Source organism: Colossoma macropomum, unplaced genomic scaffold (genome assembly GCF_904425465.1).
Source record: "Colossoma macropomum unplaced genomic scaffold, Colossoma_macropomum, whole genome shotgun sequence".
In the NCBI taxonomy this organism is placed as follows: Eukaryota; Metazoa; Chordata; class Actinopteri; order Characiformes; family Serrasalmidae; genus Colossoma; species Colossoma macropomum.
The window spans coordinates 30,048,866-30,069,056 of NW_023494784.1; the positions used below are offsets into that span (position 1 = coordinate 30,048,866).

Here is a 20,191-nt window from a genome sequence, read left to right on the forward strand (position 1 = left end):
TTTCTTGTATTTTTATTTTTACTTATTTACTTTCTGTAGAGTGATTAGCTGAGCCTCACCACAAGCATGTCAATGCATAAATGTCCTGACATGTTGTGCAAATGACAAATAAACTTGAAACTTGAACTCGAAACTTGAGCTCACACAGTGAGAAAATATAAATGCTATATAGAAAAAAAAGATGCATCGAGATGCATCGATAATCGTTTTATAATCGCATCGCAGCCCTCTGAATCGTAATCTAATCGTGAGGTGCCTAGAGATTCCCACCCCTATTAACTATCATAGAAGGCTTTGTTGTTTATATCAGATACTGTTAAACACCCAAATTTAGAAAAAAAGCCTCTTTGTACTCTTATACTTTAACTGATCATTCTCTTGAAGATCAGTAACGAATAAAAAAAAAACCCTGAGTAACCTAGATCTACTACGTAGATTATTAGGCTTACTACAGCAAAGTAAAAATAACATAGAAAACGTTTTGCCAATAGATGCTGAATAATTGATTTCAGATTTTTTCAGGGAACTTCAAGACTTAATGTAATACAAGTATATTAATATTACTGTTATTAACACTTCATCAATGTTTCAGATAGTGCTACTGGTGTCAACATTATTATCCAAACCAAGATTTTAAACTCTGATGTACTGTATATGGGATATGTAATAAATAAAGAAGCGAAAAAAAACATGCCATTGGACCGTAGTTTTTGTTTTCAACTCTGAAGTCCAGGTTGTTCTTTGTACGAGTTTCTGTCATAGTCTACACAGCTTCCTTTACCCATTTAATGCATAATTTCTGTGTAGAAGTCACATGTTGGTGACCTAAGTAGTCATAGAGAGCTCGGTGGACGAATTAGAACAGAGCTCATTATAACATTTTCTAACACTAGTTTCTTCACTAGCTAGCTCCAGAATGAAGTTGCTCCAAGTTAAAACTCATGAAGACCTGTCCCTACATGTCATCTACATCCCATTATCTATGTAGAAAAGCCAAATTATAGTGCTATGATTTTTTTTCAACAGTATAATGGAAGAACTGCTGGATGAACCTGATTAACACCAGATGATAGTAAGAGGACTCAAGGGGTGCAGACAAAAGTTTAATGTTACTTTGGTAGAGGATGAACATACGCAAAAGTATGAACGCTTCAGGTCAAATGGTGCATTCTATTGCTAGACTACAGAGAACAAACTTAAACGTGGCATTTTTCTGTAAATGTCAGTGCACTGCAAATTTTGGAAAAAATAAAACATAAAATCATCCATCACTAAATATTCTCAGCACAACAGTGACGCCAACACACTAGAGGCTTGCTAGTGGTTGTTGCTGGTAGAAGTGTATCAAGCACAGCAGCATTGCAGGCAGGGTTTCCTGCTATAAGCAGTATCTGAAGTTGCTTACAGCCCCTGGGCAACAAGGGGCCCTGTGAGTTTATTTATTTATTTAGTTAGTTTTAGTCAATTGATGAAAGCCAGGAAATTTCCTCATTGCTTCCAAAAATGAAGAACACTGACACTTAAAAGAGCATAATACACATATTACTTAATCACACATTATACTTTAATTCATTGATATTTATATAATTTTATTTATTCAAGTTAGCTTTCATTTTATTTGCACACATAATTAAGTGATTTTAAAATTCTATTTTCCATGTATATTGTAAATATTATTTTACTGTATTTACGTTACAATCTATTGCTGGAATTTCCTGGGATTTTTCTTAAAATGAAGTCTTAATTCTTTTTCATTCTTATAGTTTAAGTAAATACAACTAAATAACACATTTCAAAGTAACCAGTTCATCAAAATGAGTAAGACTATGAAGAAAAACTTTATAAGTAAAAAGGAATATGAGACTTCTTATTAAATATTTTTGAATTATGCACACAGAAGGAAAAGAACAGTACTGACTTTAAATGACTTTAAAGGCTAAATCAGTTATCTTGTTTGTATCTCTTATTAAGACTCCAGTGCAGAATACAATGACTTTATCATTTTCTATTTCCCTCATTTTTTTGTGCTTCGTTTTGTTGTCGTTGTTGTTGTTGTTGTTGCTGATGCTGATGCTGATACTGATGAAGTTTGCTCAGCTGCTGATTGTGATCCCTGATAATGTAACTTCTGGAAGCAAAGGAAATTTAGTTTCTCCTCACAGGCTGTAGGTTGCCAGATCTCTTCTTTTTGCCCTAGAGCTACACAGCGGCGGTTTGTGGCGGGGCACGGGGGCTGACCCTCTGTAGACCAGGCCTGATACCCCAGAGCATCTCCTTTGGCCCAAAACCACTCCCCAGACAGGAAATGCAAGCCGGTCCACACATATGCTGTCTGCGCCACCTTGGTCACCTCCACGGCATTCTTCATCCAATTGTCTGCTTTCAGACTGACTAGGTCTATGTAGTGTTTTCTGCAGTAGTCCAGAGCTTTTTGCCAGGTCTTGTTCTTCTGCACAAGGATCACTTCATACACCTCCATGCAGAAAAAGCTGAGATTCCATGAGCAGGGGGCATTATAACATTGACCTATTTTGCCAAATGTCATACCACAAGCTTCATCTGGCATGCTGTTTGGTTCCCCAGAAGCCCATGGGCATAAGGTCTCATTTTCTTCTCCTGACCACTTCCAGATTGGAACCGGTAGAGTAGGAGTCTCTGTATATAGTCCAATCCATCTTCCATAAACACACCACCAAAAGTACCCAGTGCTGGTGGGGCAAGAGAGATGTCCTATATCAACAAGCTGCTTTACCTCTTCTTGAGTGGGTAATGTGGACAGGTCATCATAGTGAAGTCTGCAGTATTCTTGAGCTTCAAGCCAAGTCATTATTTTGTCCACATGGATGTGTTCCCTTACAAGACAGGAGGTCAGTCCATAAAGAGCCAGGGTGAGCAGCACACTGAGTGGAGCCTTCATCTTTTCCACCCACAAAAGCTGTCTGTTCCAAATAGTTTCACAGAGATTCTACTTTTTGACAGAGTTAACCAATCATATATTTCTTGCACTCTGTTACAGAGCCAATCAGAAAGGTTCTTCTCGAGATCAGGGATCAAACCTAGCCAATCAGAGAGACTCCCCTTGTTACCTCCCATGATCATGACCAGTCACAGGTCTTCCTGTGTTTTTCATAATAAGCTTGCATGAACAAATGATTGGGCCCATTTAAGAGTCATTACATTTAAATATAAATGTTTTTGTCCAAGGATGGTGAATTTAATGTTAATCGTTTAAAAAATACATTGGTTTGAATGTGGCAAATGGGAAACAAATGGAGCTATAATGGTATGTAAAAATCTGGATACACTCAAGTGTTAGCCTTAATGACTGGAATCAGTCAAATCAGCATCCAAATGAAGTAGACAAGACAGGTGAGAAATAAAGAGCAAGCTTAGCTTCTACATGAGTACTTACATTATGGAATTTCTAACAAGTCCTTATCATTACACACAATCAAAACCTTCAAACCTGTAACTTTATTGGGAGAGGTTAAAAAAGTATGGTAAGATAATGAGATTTGTTTCTTTTTTTGTTTGATTGCAGCAGCTGTTTTATGCTCTAAAAATCTCAGGATCATTGCATTCTAAAGCTTATTATTCAGTAATTACATGGACTACAATGCAAACTGACTGAATAATTCTTAGGTTGAGGACTTTAAGTCTTGACCAGTGACAGATCATAGTTAATCACTTGTACCTTTAATGATTCATAATCATTTAATCAGTCATTTTTGTGTTTTTTTTTTTTGTTTTATTACTGTCCATGATACATAGTCACATGTGAGTCCACTTATCCTTTAAAACTGGTCTTTTAAGGGTCAAAACTGGTGAATGAAGACTTCCTCCAGGAGTGCTGACCACAGAGCAATGCTGTAATGTCCAGTCTAGAAGAATAAACAGCTATCTTCTGTGAACTGCTACATATCATCCAAACTGAACATGGTTGATAAGTCTAAAGTTTCACTCATCTATTGACCATCCTATTATCTTATTTATATGTGGTTTTGGTTGAGACAGATGGGTGAATAGAAGCCTCTTGATAAGTGTTATAGTGTTAAAGAGTGCTGGTAACACTTTTCACCCCAAACACACACTCACACCCACACTAATTCTCACTCAAGATTGAAATATTTGCTGATGTATCAATTACCAAGGCATGAGCAGTCATAGGAAAGTGTCCCATCCAGATGTCCAGTCAAATAAGAACCAAAAGGACAGCAACCTACTATGCAAATCCATAGTCATAGTGTTGGGTCACTCGCTGCAGTAATTAGGCAAATCAGCATGTAAATCAGGTGGGCAAAGTCTCATTAGCAATAGTTCACACAAGAAGGAGCAACCCTGCTTTACCAACAGTATTACTATATGCTGAGCAGCACTATTCTAAACAGAATGATTATTACAACTGGGTACAAAAAAGTTTTGAATTTAGCTCTCTCCAAAGTGTACTTATGGGGCTGCGCTGTATGACTAGAATATCATGTCATGATTACATTTCAACTTATTGCACATGTATGTCTTGCAATACATAAAAAACACAAAAAACAGTCCTACACATATTCCACATCATTAACAGTTTCGAGCTTTCTCACAGGAAAGGCCTTAGTGCTAATCTGTCCAGTAGAGGGAGATGAAGAACTGCAGGAATGAAATTGCAAGACCACTACAAGTCTCTTCATGTCTAGCATCAACGTCTTGACAGAAATGACTCCTTAGACATATTTATCAGACCAGATTGAAAAATTATTAAGGGCTAGTTAGCTGTATAAAGCTAATTTTCTTACTTTAACATGGCTGATGGCTCACTTATCCATCTCAGTGTGCTTTGTGTATGAGCCTAAATTTGGGTAAAGATTTTGGGACACCACAGGACAGGACCAGATTAATGGATTATATATACATGTTCTGAAGCCATTATTTTGTTTTTATTGCTTTGTAGACATTTTTTTCTCAAGGCATGTGTGTTTGTAGCTGCAAGGTTTTGAAAGCATACAGTACTGTGCAAAACAAACATCTTATTCCATCTTAGAAAATTATATGTACAGCTATTTATCTGGCAAAGATCAGTCCATCTCTTACTGCTGTTGCAGTGGCAATTTTTTTAAAAGTAAATTTTAACCCACCACTTTTAGATGAGTGGCGCTAGCCCTGAGCGAGTATTGGTAGTCATCGTCCAAGATCTGTTTCAGCTGATGGCATAAGGCACCTCTCAGGAGTCAGTGCACAAGCGTAGTAATTCTCAGAGAGATTGCATGAATAGTAGAAGCTGTGTGCAGAGCCAAATGCAAAGATCTACAACAGCAGAGTACAGAGCCACCTGGGTGGATCTGCACTAACTCACGATCAGTTCTCCTCCTCTATACAGACACTGCAAAATTCAGTTAGCTAGCATTCCATAAACAAAGACATTTGTTTCCAGACATAGAACAGGAACCTAACCTTGATACATTTAGCAATGTGTTGAGAGGGGTGAGGAGCAGGGGTAGGACATTGGCAACAATAGGGGGGCAAAGAATATGGCATTTATAAACATAATACACAAAAATGCCATTTTTGATCTTGGTAAATATGTAATCACCCTATATGCAGTTCTGATCGAGTTATTGAACATAACAGTATATGTAATATGTTGAGTAAGAGGAGTAATATTTATGACTGGGTAATAATGAACGTAATAAGGTGTGTTTCTAAATATGTGAGTGAATGTACTATTTTATTTGTTTCTATTTGGGTGCTGTTTGTTACAGGATGGCACAACAATAGATTCTTTAGCAAAACAATCATCAAATGATTAAAGGACGAGTCTGCAGTTTTCTCTGAATGTGCATCTCAATGTACTGTTAACAACTGTAGTTCTGATCAATAACAACGCAGACTAGGATGCTTATAATACACTTTATCTAGTCCTGACCTTGTGGTTCAGAGAGTTCTAAGACAAGCAAACAATCAAAGGTAGAGGCCTATAAAATGACTCTCTTCCAACTATATTATACTTCATTAAAGTAAATCAGGTGTGTTATTGGGTGCAATGACTGGAGTGCAACGGCTGGAGAGTTGATAACCATGTTCTTTAAATCATGCACAACATAAGAGCCCTGAAAAAAAGAAATTCTTGCTATCTTTTAGTATGAATGTTCAAATGTATTCTAATGTTATGTAGTGTTTTTACAAGCAAAAACACACTTAATGCCCAGATAAATGGTATTAAACAATTTTCTTGCCTGGCCTACGACATTTGTATAGCACTATATTTAAAAAAGGCATGTTTTCCATGTTCATGTGTGAGCTGTTGAGCCTCTAGCTCTTTGTACTCTGCTCCAGTTGTATTTTCAATTGTCCTGTGAGCCAGAGACTGAGTCAGATCATAGGCTGAAAGGTCAAGCTCCATAAACCTGGAAATCCTACCTATTTATCTGCACTTTAACATACATAACCGTGAAAAACATCTTTAAATCTGATTTCTAAAGGACAAACCTAGTTCACAAGCCAATATTAAACCTTTTAATTCTGTCATTGTGTCAAAACTAGTAAAGTCTCACCAGTAAACCATGGTGGAATGTACTGGATGTGAAAGCAATGAATTTGGGCAAAGTTAAAAATCACACACTTTTTCAGTCTGCATGCTAATATCTTTGGAAAGAATACCTGGAAAGCTATTCTGCTGTATATTGAAAAAACAATGAGGGCAGCGTAGACTGAGTTATAATAACCTAACCTAACCTAACCTAATCTAACCTAACCTAACCTAACCTAACCGATTCTAGGCCTGAAGCTTTCTTGGTGGGGGGTGTGGTATGATCAGTATCAAATGGAATACACCTGGCTGGATGTATTATTATTATTATTATTATTATTATTATTATTATTATTATTATTGTTAAAGATATAATAATTGAAGTTTTTTGAAGACATAAAATAATTAAGCTACAGTATTCTAATTGTGAAATATTGAAAAAGAAAGAAAAAAGAGAGAGTGTGTAATGGAGCCTAATGAGCTGAGCACTGGTGTTCTAGAACTCTCACTGATCTACTCATATAGCCAGCGGGTCGCACAAACTCTCCCTCTCTCTCTCTCTCTCTCTCTCTCTCTCTCTCTCTCTCTCTCTCACACACATCATTCCTGAACATTTTTTTGGTCTATTACTTTGTCCAAAAATATCATATTCACCATACAGATTCACACAAACAGTATGTACATGCCCCCCACCCCTCTTCATCCATCTCTCTTTCATCTCTAAAGGCAAAGTCAGCTGGTGTGTGCTGGAGAGCAGACAAGCTCCACCTTGCCTCAGGTCTACTGTAGTTCAGACAGACAAACAAAAACACACTCCATCTATAATCACTGCACAGGCCTAAACCATGACCTAAATGAAGAACATATTCTGAACTAATTATGGTGCATAAACCATTTTGTAATGAAGAAATTTATTATCATTATATATGCAATACAAATATTTCATTTTACATTAAGAATGATTTTAAATTTCTGCTGATGACCGTTTCACTAATTAACATATGGATTTTTAATGAGCTGCTCTGTGTGATTGACAATCCTAAATTCTGTTAAATTGTCAAATTATAGTTATGTTGGTAACTGAAATACAGTCCTGGTAAGTTGCTCTGTATTTTACTTCTCAGCAAGAACGGCCTGGGTTCGATTCCTGGCCGGGCGACCAGGGTCGTTTCTGTGTGGAGTTTGTCTGTTCTCCCCGTGTTTCCTCCGGGTACTCCGGTTTCCTCCCACCGTCCAAAAGCATGCAGTCAGGCCAATTGGACATACTAAATTGCCCCTAGGTGTGAGTGTTTGTGTGATTGTGTATGTCTGTCTGTCTGCCCTGCGATGGACTGGCAACCTGTCCAGGGTGTATCCTGCCTTCCGCCCAATGACAGCTGGGATAGGCTCCAGCACCCCACCATGACCCAGAAGGATAAGCGGTTTAGATGATGTATGTATGTATGTATGTATGTATAAATAAAAACTGACCTGTCTCAGCACTAATGACATCCTAGAAATTCACTTAGCTAGTATTTCCCACCCCTGTCACTGGAAGCCCCCTGCTCTGAAGATTTCCCTGCTTTAACACTCCCCTTTTGGTTCAGTAAGGGGTAGTTAATGAGTTGACTACTTGGATCACTGTGTTGGGAGCAGGGAAAGCACTATAATGTACAGAACAGGGAGCCATTGGGACCAGGGTTGGGAAAAATAGTACCAAGCAAATGAATACTATCATAGCCTCACATTTCTGAAATGGTTACTTGATATGCAAGGGTTGATTGATATGAAATGATTGTTTGATATAATGACCTTCCATGCATGAAGGTTTGCACAATTCTGTGCACTGAATATGTATATTTTTGAGTAATGTACTGTAAAAAATCATGTTTTAACTTAAAAAAGTAAGTAAACCTGAATGTTTTAGTTAACTAAACTGTACAATGAATAATTTAATAATACATTGAGTGTAAGACACAGATTCTTATTCTGTTTACTTACTATCAGAAAATAAAACAGCTTTTTTACAGTTTAGAAAATTATGTATATTGTGTTAAACATCAAATATCAAGTGTCTACTCAGCCCAATTCAAACTTCACCACTGCTGCATTAAATAAGTAAAAGACTAACTCTTCATGGACTACTGAAGAGAACACATTTTGTGTGTGTGTGTATGTGTGTGTGTGTGTGTGTGTGTGTGTGCGTGCGTGTGTTTGTGTTTGTGATGACTCAGAGAAATGGGGCAATGACAGTACTGGATGTGTTCTGTACTCATTACTGTACTCACCATAGGATGACGTCTTTAACCCCTTAAACTTCACGGACGTCCACGTCCTGAGGCCTTTAATTCAGCAACTGCATGGAAAACAGTGCAAAATGACTAAGTTATAATTAAGTTATAGGAATGAGTAATAAAAATCTGGACCTGCTGGTGGGCCTGTGAATGGTAAGGGGTTTTGAATATGTCTTTGTGTGTCTGTCACAGAGTGCTACTGCAATAATGAAATAACTGTGGACTATAAAAATAAAAACTCTAAGGTTACTTAAGATGTTTACAGCTTCACACTAGAGAAATGATTTATTTTCATTCAGTTTGAGTTGCCAGTTAAGTAGATGTGCTTATTTAGTAGTTACATTCGTTGACTATTTCATCATATAGGTGCACTTTGTAGGTTTACAGTAACTGACTGTATCTGTTGCTGCAAAGTTTATCAGCCACTCTCTACCCTGTCCATGAAAGGAAAGGGACCAACATAGGACCACCGCTAACAATATGCCATTAACTGCAAACTTACTGGTCAGACACATCTACTTTGCTGGGACATCTTTTAAGCACACTCTTTTTCCTTATAATATACATGCAAAAAATTTTCCTCATCCTATATTGGTGGTAATTTCTGACCAGAGGACCACTGGAGGGTGGATCAACCCAGCAGTGACATTAAGGTGTGTAAAATATCCAGCAGCATTGTTGTGCCTGATACACTCATACCATCACAACAAACACTACCACACCACTACCATTTCTTTAGGCCTCATTAATCAACCATTCTTAAGAAGAAATTTCTTCTTAAAACCCACTTACACAGTTTTCACAAAGATTCTGACATTTACCAGTGTTTTCTTAGTTGGGATATGTTCTCAGGTATAAAAAGAATCTACACACTGAAGAGCACAAAGGTGCAAACAATTCTGTGGTTTAAGAACACGTCATAAATCTGATGTAGACTTTTTCTTAAGACCTTTCTCAAGAACAAATTTAAGAAAAAACTTTATTGGCGAATGAGACCCATTGTCACTGCTGTGCTGAGAATGGTCCACCACCCACAAAATATCCGGTCAGTGGTGGTCCTGTGCAGGTCCATTTCCACTGTAGACAAAATGTGTTAAGAATTAAATGGGCTCCAGTCAGAACTGTATGCATACAAAGTTGTGTGTTTCTGATAAAAAAGCCAATAAGTGTAGATACATGGCAGGTGTACATAACAAAGTGTGAACTTCATAGTCTGTATTGAATAATTTACAATAATTTGTGTCTTCATCAAAAGGGTTCAAGGAGTTAAAGGGGAATCTAAATTTTCTGTCATTGAGACTTAAAGTAATTCGAAGTAGTTTGATGTAAAATGCTTCATTATAGAGAACCTTGCTGGTTTAGGATTGTTCACAATGTCGGTGATAGGAACTGGAGGCTGTATTACAGAAGCCACCTAACTCTGAAATCTCACCTTTTTTTTTAAGTCACCACGACAACTTCACGTAGGACTGAATTTAGGACATTAGCCAGTACAGAATAACAGTTCCTAACTTCATAACCTTATCCTAAGTCCAGAAAAGAAAACAGTATTTCAGAAACATATTAACTAGACAAATTTCCTAAATTCTGTCCTAACTTTAGAATAACCCTAGTCATGTCCTAACATCTGTTTTAACCATTAATGTCTATTTTCTGCCATTCTCCTGAAAACGCAATGATCGGACATTGGCTGCGCCTGAAACTGAAGGCAGCTGTCACTGTTATTTTGATTATGTGTTACTTTTCAGCTGTGTGCATTTTGCCAGTTGCTTGGTAACAGACATAACAGTTGATTGTCAACCTTGATTAAGGATTTCCCAACTTGTGAAAAGATGAAATGCTGTTAGATATTTGTATGTATTTATCACTGCTGTCGGAAACAAAACCTCATATCTCCAAAATGAGAACTTTACAGGAGAAGGAAAAAACATACTTTACTTTCAATGTAAGTCAATGGAACCAGACTTATTTCCAAGTAATTCTGGGTCATTTCTGTTGGTCCATTCTTCATCACACAATGTATAGGACAACAGGTATTTTCAAATTGTGTCAAAAACTGAAAAATCACAAAAATGGAGACACAATCCGATAGCAGTGATATATACATACACATATCTAACACCATTTTATCTTATCTCAAGTTAGGAAATCCTTGATCAAGGTTGACAATCAACTGTTATGTCTGTTACCAAGCAACTGGCAATAAGCACACAGCTGAAAAGTAACACATAATAAAAATAACGTTGACAGCTGCCTTCAGCTTCACCAGAGAAAACGTATTTTTTAAATTAACCACTATTTTACTACTATCAACATCACATATAAAAACTCAGATAACAAGTGGTTTACTGGTTAGTAAATAAAATGGCTATATTTGAACTGTAGACATTGTGATCTCTGGTTCCTATTACCACAACTGTAAAATGATAGATACAATGCGCTATTTCACACCAAAATACTCTGAATGACTTTGTTCACATCACATGATGTTTACTTTATATCAATGAATAAAATATGCAGGATTTTGAAAACATGGTGGGGTTCCCCTTGAATACACTTCAACTTCAGACAGACACAAACACACACACACACACGCACACACATATTTACACACACACATACATATTTACACACACACACACACACACAAACACATCACATGCTAGCATAATTAAGAGCTCAGGTTAGAAGCACACAAATACACACATACACTGTGTGAGTGTTGGTTGAGTCGACAGTTTTGGAACAGATTCAGCCCTCGGCTCCTCTTTGACCCGACCTAAGACCCCCGGTAGCAGTGACCCCAAACCACTCCCTGGCCACTGTACAAACTAACTCTCCTAACACACACACGCACACACACACGCACACATGCACACACACACACATACACACACACACACACAAACACACACACACTGAAGAACTGCCCAGACAGATACACACAGTATTTTGGTTGGGCAAAAAAAAAACATTGCCATCTTATTGAATACCATAAGAACATTCCATCAAATACAGTATACAGTATCCGTCAATATATAGTCATGTGAAAAAATTAGGACACCCCATTAAATATTCAGTTTTTATTAAGAAATATGGACATATTTGACTTCCTATAACCATCTACCATTCTGCAGGGAGGAGTGAGAAAGTTTTTCCGACTCCTCCCTGCAGAATTCTTTCAGCTGTGTGATGTTTGATGGTTGTCTTGCATACTCAGTCTGTTTCAAATCTCCTCACAGCATCTCTATAGGGTTAAGATCCAGGCTTTGACGTGGCCTTTCCAAAACTCTCCATTTCTTACTTTTTACCCATTTCTTTGTGGATTTACTGGAATTTTATGGGTCAATTTGATCCTGAAAAAAGTCCTAAGAAAAAGTCTACATCAGATTCATGATGTGTTCTTAAACCACAGAATTGTTTGTACCTTTGTGCTCTTAAATGTGTGTAGATTCTGTTCTCTCCCAAGAACAAATCCCAAATAGGAAAACACTGGTGAATGTCAGAATCTTTGTAAAAGCTGTATACGTGGGTTTTAAGAAGAATTTCCTCTTAAGAATGGTTGTTGAATGAAAGAGCAAGGGTTTTCTTCTTGCACACCTCCCATGAAAATCAAACTTGTGCCCTTTTTTTCTCATGGTATATGGATGTACTTTGACATCAACTGTGGCAAGAACTATCTGTAGGTCCCGTGATATAATTTTAGGATTGTTGGAGACTTCTTTATGAATTTGTGGCCTGCTCTTGGGCTGAACTCACTAGGCCTGGCCTGTCCATGTTGTCAGTTGTTCTCCTCTTGTAAATTATTTTCCAGACAGTAAGATGGCTGATATATATATATAAATATATAAATATATGAGGGTGGCCATTTACTTCAAGCATTTATCTGAAAAAGTTTATGTCTGCGTAAGAGCTCTACAAAAGGAAGTTAGAAAAGTATGTTATAATAAAGATATAACTAGCATGTTTGGTACATACCAAATAAATTTTATTGATATTTTTAATAAATTGTACTACCACGTTCATGTCATGCTCACGGGAGATGTAAACATGAGAATGTTCCGAAGTGGACATGATAGAACAAGATAACCCACTAAAGACTACTGTACGTGGTTTGAATGCTGTACTTTGAATAACTTTAAATAAATCAATTTATAACTATGAATGAATTAATGAATTAATTATTATTTAATATATATTTCAAAATTTCCCTTACTTTCCCAAAAGATTTTCTGAAAAGGCATGTTTTTTTGACATGGAAGAAAATTCATTTACTCACTAGAAGTTTGTCCAAAGTGTCCAAAGTGTGTTAAGCATAGTACTGACGTATAAAATACCAGTTCATCCCAGCATGAAATTTTATGTTCATCAGCTCAAGCACTTAGTAACTGTGTCTGTTATAATCCACCTCTGTAGGTGTGTGCAGGGGGTTATGTGGATTGGTTTTACATTTAGCGGCACCAGTCAGGCCTGGTCAGGTGGAGGTGAAGGTCGGGTTTGATTTTGAAATTGTGAAATTGGGACTTGAATTTTTAGGCAAAACAACATTCTTGGTTTATATTTTTGGAGTTTTGGGAGAATCTTATGTATAACATAACTTATAGAGAATCTAATGTATCATTAGCAATACGTGTTGTGTGGCCTGTTTCTAAAGTCTGCTTTGGCTAAATTCATTGTTGTCCACCTTTGCGCTCTCGTTTAACTTTAACAGGAAACATAGCAATGTATTGTAATAAATATCTGTTTATAACTTTTTTGCCATATGTAACAGTATAACAGTATGTAACAGTATAGTCTGTAGTGTTTTTCTCCTCTCGTTTTTCCTCAGATTTTTATGTGTGTATGAGAGTGTATGTGTGTGAAAGGTTTGTATCCTAACCTGACATAACCTCCGGGAGTGTTAATATATGCAAAAGTGGAGCAGGAGCCGTGTACCACCAACGGCACAATGACATTTACACACACACACACACACACACACTACAAAAAGAGTGACAGAGAGAGCGAGAGAAAGAGGGAGAGAGAGAGAGAGAGAGAGAGAGAGAGAGAGAGAGAGAGAGCATGTGTGCCCTTGTCTGTCTGATGTCCTACCCCACAATAACACGGGCATCTGCATCTGTGTGTTTGAGAGTGAGTGAGAGAGAATAAGAGAGAAAGACTGCTGCTCATATATGCATGATTTTCAGCAGTTTCAAGCCAATGATGAATCAGTCATGCTACAGGACGGGGAGAGCACTGCCAATGACACAACCAAAATTTAGTGGTCAAATAGGGCCACATTGTAGAGATGGTACACCTTACAATGATTCTTCAAGGGTTCTTAATTAAAAACAACTGTAATATAGAGAACCATGAGAACTCAATTTTTCTTTGCCATGAAGGACCTTTTCTAAAATGGTTCTACAGAGCATCACAAAAACATTGAACATTTTTTGGTACTATTTAGAGCCCTTTTTGCTGAGAGTGTATTTACAACATTACCAGTCAAAAGCTGTTATTCAGTAAGAACTTGAACAATATAGAATGAAATATTATAAACTAGACAGCTCAATGTGTTTTAAGATGTTTTATCCACAACACTGTTAGAAACTGGACTGTACAGGTACATCTTTCATTCATCAGGGTACAAACTATGTAAATGGTCCTTCAAAGGTACAACAGTGGTTTTAAGGCCTGATTGTGAACCTTGTGAACCATTATGTTCCCTGACTAAAGGTAAAGAGATGCACCATTGAGGGCACCACCTCAGTGACGAGGGACACTGCACCAGTGACAGTTTCATACCTTTATTTCTGAAAGTATATTTCAACAACAATACTTTATTAAATGGTGAATATATTGTAATTATCTATCTATTCTTATCAAATCTCAAACATGATTGTCAAATATGGAATTCTGAATGTTAATATTATTATAACTTCATTCTCACTGATATACAGCTTTCTCAGTCACTGTGGAATCGTCTACAGCTCTGTTTATCATTCAAGATATCAAAAACGACAATAAATACTTGGCCATATTTTAAAATTCTGGCTGTGCTGGAATACAGAGCCAGAATTCATTGACTGTCCAGCTGAGAGATCCGTAAGTCCAGCATAACAGCATGACAGCATGACTTCTTTACAGTCATTTTTGGGATGGATTTTTGCTGAATCAGTTTGATACGTTTTAGCAGAATCACTTAAAGCTTTAGTCACTCTAGAAGTGCAAAACAGATAACAATTCATCAGCTCTAACCATGCAAAGGGATGTTTTTTGTCTCTGTATTTCTCTCTCTCTCTCTCTCTCTCTCTCTCTCTCTCTCTCACTCTCTAAGGCACACACAGAATACAAGGGCAGTCCTCACATAATTAGATATGTTTCACAGTCAGAGAGCCCAAATTACATCATGCTAAAAATATGCATGAATAAGCACACTTCCAGCCTCACAACTCACAATTCACAACTGCTGTGCATGTAGGAAACATGTGCAGGAACTGAACTGAGCTGAAATTAACAGAAGATAAGACTCACACAGAAAAGGTCATTTACTGACCCTTTAAGAGAGCAGAATAAGCCGACCTTGAAATTCCACAAGAACAAAATGAAGGATTTACATGTAAATATATATTTACAGTTCTGTGCAAAAGTCTTAGGCCTCTGTGAAATGATATGTGACGCTATTTATCTGGTCAGTAAACTCTTTTTTATTTATTTAGGATTTATATTCTAAATTGTATGAAAACACACACACACACAAACACACTTAAACATGTTTTGCAAAAGACTGAGCATGTTGTGATGTAGCGCTAATAACAGAGGGATTTATGGCTGCGTCTCTTTATCTCGCACGCTAATGCCAAAATCACACACCGCCTGCTCCTCATCTCACAGACCAGTGACTTTACACACACACACACACACACACACACACACACACACACACACACATACACATACACACAAACAAACAAACAAACTCTCATTTTCATTTTCTCTCTCACAGCTGTTTTGGAAGTGCAGGGAGCAAACTAAACCCAGAGTGTGATCAGGAACAGACGGAGCCACAGAGGAGCTGATGAAGGGATAAGCTTTTAAAGATTGTGAGAGAAAGAAAGAAGTATAGTTGCTGCATGAGAATCTCTCTCTCTCTTTCTCTCTCTCTCTCTCTCTCTCTCTCTCTCTCTCTCTCTCTGCCAACAGCAGTGTCTGCCCTGAGCTTAAACACCACGCTACAGCACCCTGTAAACATGTGCAGCTCCAAATCCACAGGCCTTTCATTCTCAGCTCAACTCAAACTGAACTTCACACTCTTAGCACTCTGAAAAAGATCAGTCATTGTCGTAGTTCTACTTTATTTATCATGTGGTGTACAAAACCAAGCACACTTTCACTAAAGATAGTGTTTTATCATTTCCTGTGCTGAACGTGTAAGCTGTTGGGTTTTGTTCACTGTAGGCACCAGTGTGTGATGGGCAGGTGCTGAAAGAACAGCTCCAACAGGACACTCAGACTGCAACTTTAAGTTTGTTTCAAATGTTTTCTCAGGCCTTTTAGTTAGTATAACCCTGTGGTTTCCATCTCTGATCCTGCAGTACCCCTTCACTGCATAGTTTGCTGTTTATCCTGATCCTACCACACCTGATACAACTAATCAGCTAATAACTAATAATAGTTAATAACTAGTCATTAACAAGCCCTTCCTGAGCTGAAGTTGGAGTGTTAGAGCTGGGGAAAACATTAAAGTGTAAGGGGCAACAGTGGGAACCTGTGCCATCACCTTTAATATAACATTCTTGTCAGGACAAAAACCTACAGTCCCAAAATGGTAACTTTACAGGAGAAAGAAAAAAAGCTTTGAATGGAAGTTAATGGAGCAAGACTTTTTTTCCAAGTTATTTTGGATTACTTCTTATAGTGCATTCATCCTGAAGCAGAATGTAAAGAGCAGCCGGTGTTTTCAAAATATGTCAGAAAAAAAAATGAAGATACAAATTTTGTCCGGACAGCAATGATAACTTCTTTCCCCCTTAATGCCTAAGAGGTATGTTTCCTTTCCTTTTTTTTTTTTTGTTTCTTTCATCTTCTGCCTATTCTATTAATATTTTTCAATTTTGTTATGTTATTCTATTAGTATTACATTATGCTTATATTTTTTGTCCTTTCTCTTTTGTACCACTCATTTGTTTTATGTGTCTTTTGCTGTGCCATGTTATTATTTTTGTGAGCATCTGATGTTGTATAAAGGGCCTTTATCAGTATATTATTATTGTTGTTTCTGTTGTGTTTCGTTGTTTTCTAAAAAGTGGTTAACGTGAACACGAATGTGCTGGTATAATTAATTAATTAGCTAATTCAGCATAAACAAATAAATGTATAAATAAATAAATAAATAAATAAGCCTCAGATCCGGCTCTGATCTGACTCGGCGCGTCTCGAGTGCCAAATTATCAGCGGAGTTCGCGCCGAGATGATGAGCGCGCTGTTCCTAATGCGCTCCGATCCCCGTCTAATCTCCGGAAACTAGCGGTATTCACACATTCACATCGCGCGCGCTCTCACCACCCCGGGGGCATTAATCCGAGCGGTGCCAGGCGTTTGCCCTGCCCCAGTGACGTCAGCGCCTCCTTTCTCTCTCCACAATCGCCGCACACTGTCGGGCACTGAGCGCTCGCGGCACCCTTTGTCGAAGCCTCCGCGTGCGCTCGGGTGCGCGCGCGCGCGTCACGGCCACGCCACCACGCATCGCTCCGCTGTCAAAGTCCGTGATGTGTAAACGATGGTGGCACGCAGCACAAGCCGCCTCTGGTGAGCAGACTAAGCTTTAAGGTTACGGCACGATTGCGTCCGCGCGCGCGCGCATTTTACAGCCTTCCTCGCGGGTACCTTCTGCTACACTTGGGTTTCCCCGCTTTTTTCTTTCTTTCTCTCACTCTTTCTCTGTCCGTGCCGTCCCGCGCCCTCTGCCCGTCTGTCTGTCCTCTCTCCCCTCCTTCTCCGCGTGCCACCATTGCCTCCAAAAGCCACGCGGGCGTTTTAGCGCGCGCGTCTCGGGTGCTGCAGAGGAAGCGCGTTGTGGGCGCCGCGGTGGGCCTCGCCATGGCGCTCGCCCTGGTCGTCGCGATCCCGCTGCTGGTCCAGGCCGCCAAGATCTCAGCGCACTACGAGATGATGGGCACGTGCCGCATGATCTGCGACCCGTACAGCCCCAAACCGAGCGCCACGGCACTGGAGGTGATGCAGGATCTGGGCGCCATCCCACCACCGCCTCCACCCTTCTCTCGCGGCACCAAAGGGGAGCCCGGGAGACCGGGTAAACCGGGGCCCAGGGGTCCACCTGGAGAACCGGGACCACCCGGGCCGCGCGGGCCGCCAGGTGACCGCGGAGACTCGGGGAAACCCGGCTTCACCGGGATCACGCCGGGGACGACCAGGAGTGAGTCTGGAGAGGTGGGCTCCGCGCTGGGTAGCATCAAAATCGCCTTCTATGTGGGGCTGAAGAACCCACACGAGGGCTACGAGGTGCTCCGGTTTGATGACGTGGTGACGAACCTGGGAAACCACTACGACCCAACCACGGGCAAGTTCACGTGCCAAGTGTCCGGGATTTACTTCTTCACGTACCATGTGCTGATGCGCGGAGGAGACGGCACGAGCATGTGGGCAGATCTCTGTAAAAACGGACAGGTAGGAGATCAGTAAACGCACACAAAGCAGAAAAATCTGCCCGTAAAATTAAGCCTAAGACTAAAATGATGAATTAAACATTGCAGAATTTTCTAATCTTATGTAAAGTGCTGATAAAACACTACAGGTGTTAAATCAATGTTTAATTCATTTTGTAAGTATTGTATTAATTCAATTCAGGTAATTCAGTTTTTTCATGAGTGCATTAAACTCTGGAGATTTTGGTGAATATATTTTTTAAATGTTCCACCTACATAAAGCTTGCAGGGGGTTGTGGTGAGCAATGTGCTTGTGTTGTGCAACAGGAGGGAACTACACAGGCAGAGTGAGTTAGAAGGAGAAAGGACATGATTGTGTGACCTGATTCAATCTGAACTGCTCAGGAAAGACGAGATATAATGAGTAAACAAACTACAACTCCACTACAAGGCGAGGGAACGATACTCTAGCTAGTCATTTACTAGTGACTAGTACAGGCTTCTTACTGGAAACATCTTCAGAACGAAAGCATTCCTTAGATTAAGAATAATTCAGCCAGTTTACATTGTTTTCCATGTAATTACTGAAAAATGATCAGTAATCAGGTTAAAATGAAAAATAGGAATGGTTTATGTTTTATTTTGTACAGTGCTGTTTATGGAGCCTGTTTTTTATTTAGGGAGTCATCACCTCAACATTAAGACTGTACATTATCTCTCCTTTCTGGACAGGTGCTGCTATTTGTTGTTGATCTTAGTTCAACATATTACATTTAAATAAAATGAAGGTATGATCTGTTATTGTCCCCCAACACTATCCAGACTGATTTAACCCTACATCTCTGATGCTCTGTGTTTTGTCTGGCACTTTTTTTTCTGGAACAGGTGCGCGCCAGTGCCATTGCACAGGACGCAGACCAAAACTACGACTATGCGAGCAACAGTGTGGTGCTACATCTGGACTCAGGTGATGAAATCTATGTAAAGCTGGACGGTGGGAAGGCACACGGTGGAAACAACAATAAATACAGCACCTTCTCTGGGTTCATACTGTATCCAGACTGAGTGCTCTGGGCTCTGAACTGACTCTCCAACAGCCGCTCTTCCCGCGTTTGTGTGGAACGAGGGCAGTCCACCACGAGAAAGGCCATGCAGTGTAACCAGTGAGAAACAATGTTGTCTGAATGTGTCCTTTTTCTGTTTGACAATGTGTTGTGTGTGTGTGTGTGTGTGTGTGATAAGTGAAACATATCTAAAGCTATATATGAAAAAGAGTTATTTATAAAGGTTATAAGCAAGGTGTCTGAGTAAATAGTCAAGGTTAAGAGAAAGATGTTTGAGTTATTAGTGTAGGCCTATCTGTTATACTCCGGGATTTTGATGGTTGGCTAGATCATATGATGTCTTGTCCTGTAGCATAACATTACTCTGCACTGTCAGTATTTATTTATGTATTTCAATAAATTATGTTTTGTATAACTCGTTTCTTTGTGTGTATTGACATATATGACATCCTTAGATGTATATCAGAGTCATGAGACATAGCAAGTCAAGATTTGTTAATATGCAGGGCTTTTAAAACACTGTACTCTGTATCACACTGTTCAGCATATTTCACATTTGATTTAAGAAAACCTTTAAACATCATAGGCTATAATGTATGCTTTGTGTATTTGGTATACATGGCTAACGTATGTAATGTACTTTACCAAGCTTGATAAAACAGAATAAATGTCCAGCTAGTACATGAGATCAGATGACAA

At 38.9% G+C, this 20,191-nt stretch overlaps 1 protein-coding gene across 1 annotated transcript; it reads left to right on the top strand.

Moving 5' to 3' along the window:
• Positions 1 to 17,856: 17,856 nt before the first annotated feature.
• On the top strand, positions 17,857 to 19,907 carry c1ql2 (complement component 1, q subcomponent-like 2). The gene is made up of 2 exons (XM_036573887.1): positions 17,857 to 18,450; positions 19,314 to 19,907. The coding sequence occupies exons 1-2, from the start codon at positions 17,863 to 17,865 to the stop codon at positions 19,491 to 19,493; spliced, it is 768 nt and encodes a 255-aa protein (XP_036429780.1). The 5' UTR covers positions 17,857 to 17,862; the 3' UTR covers positions 19,494 to 19,907.
• The last annotated feature ends 284 nt before the right edge of the window (positions 19,908 to 20,191 follow it).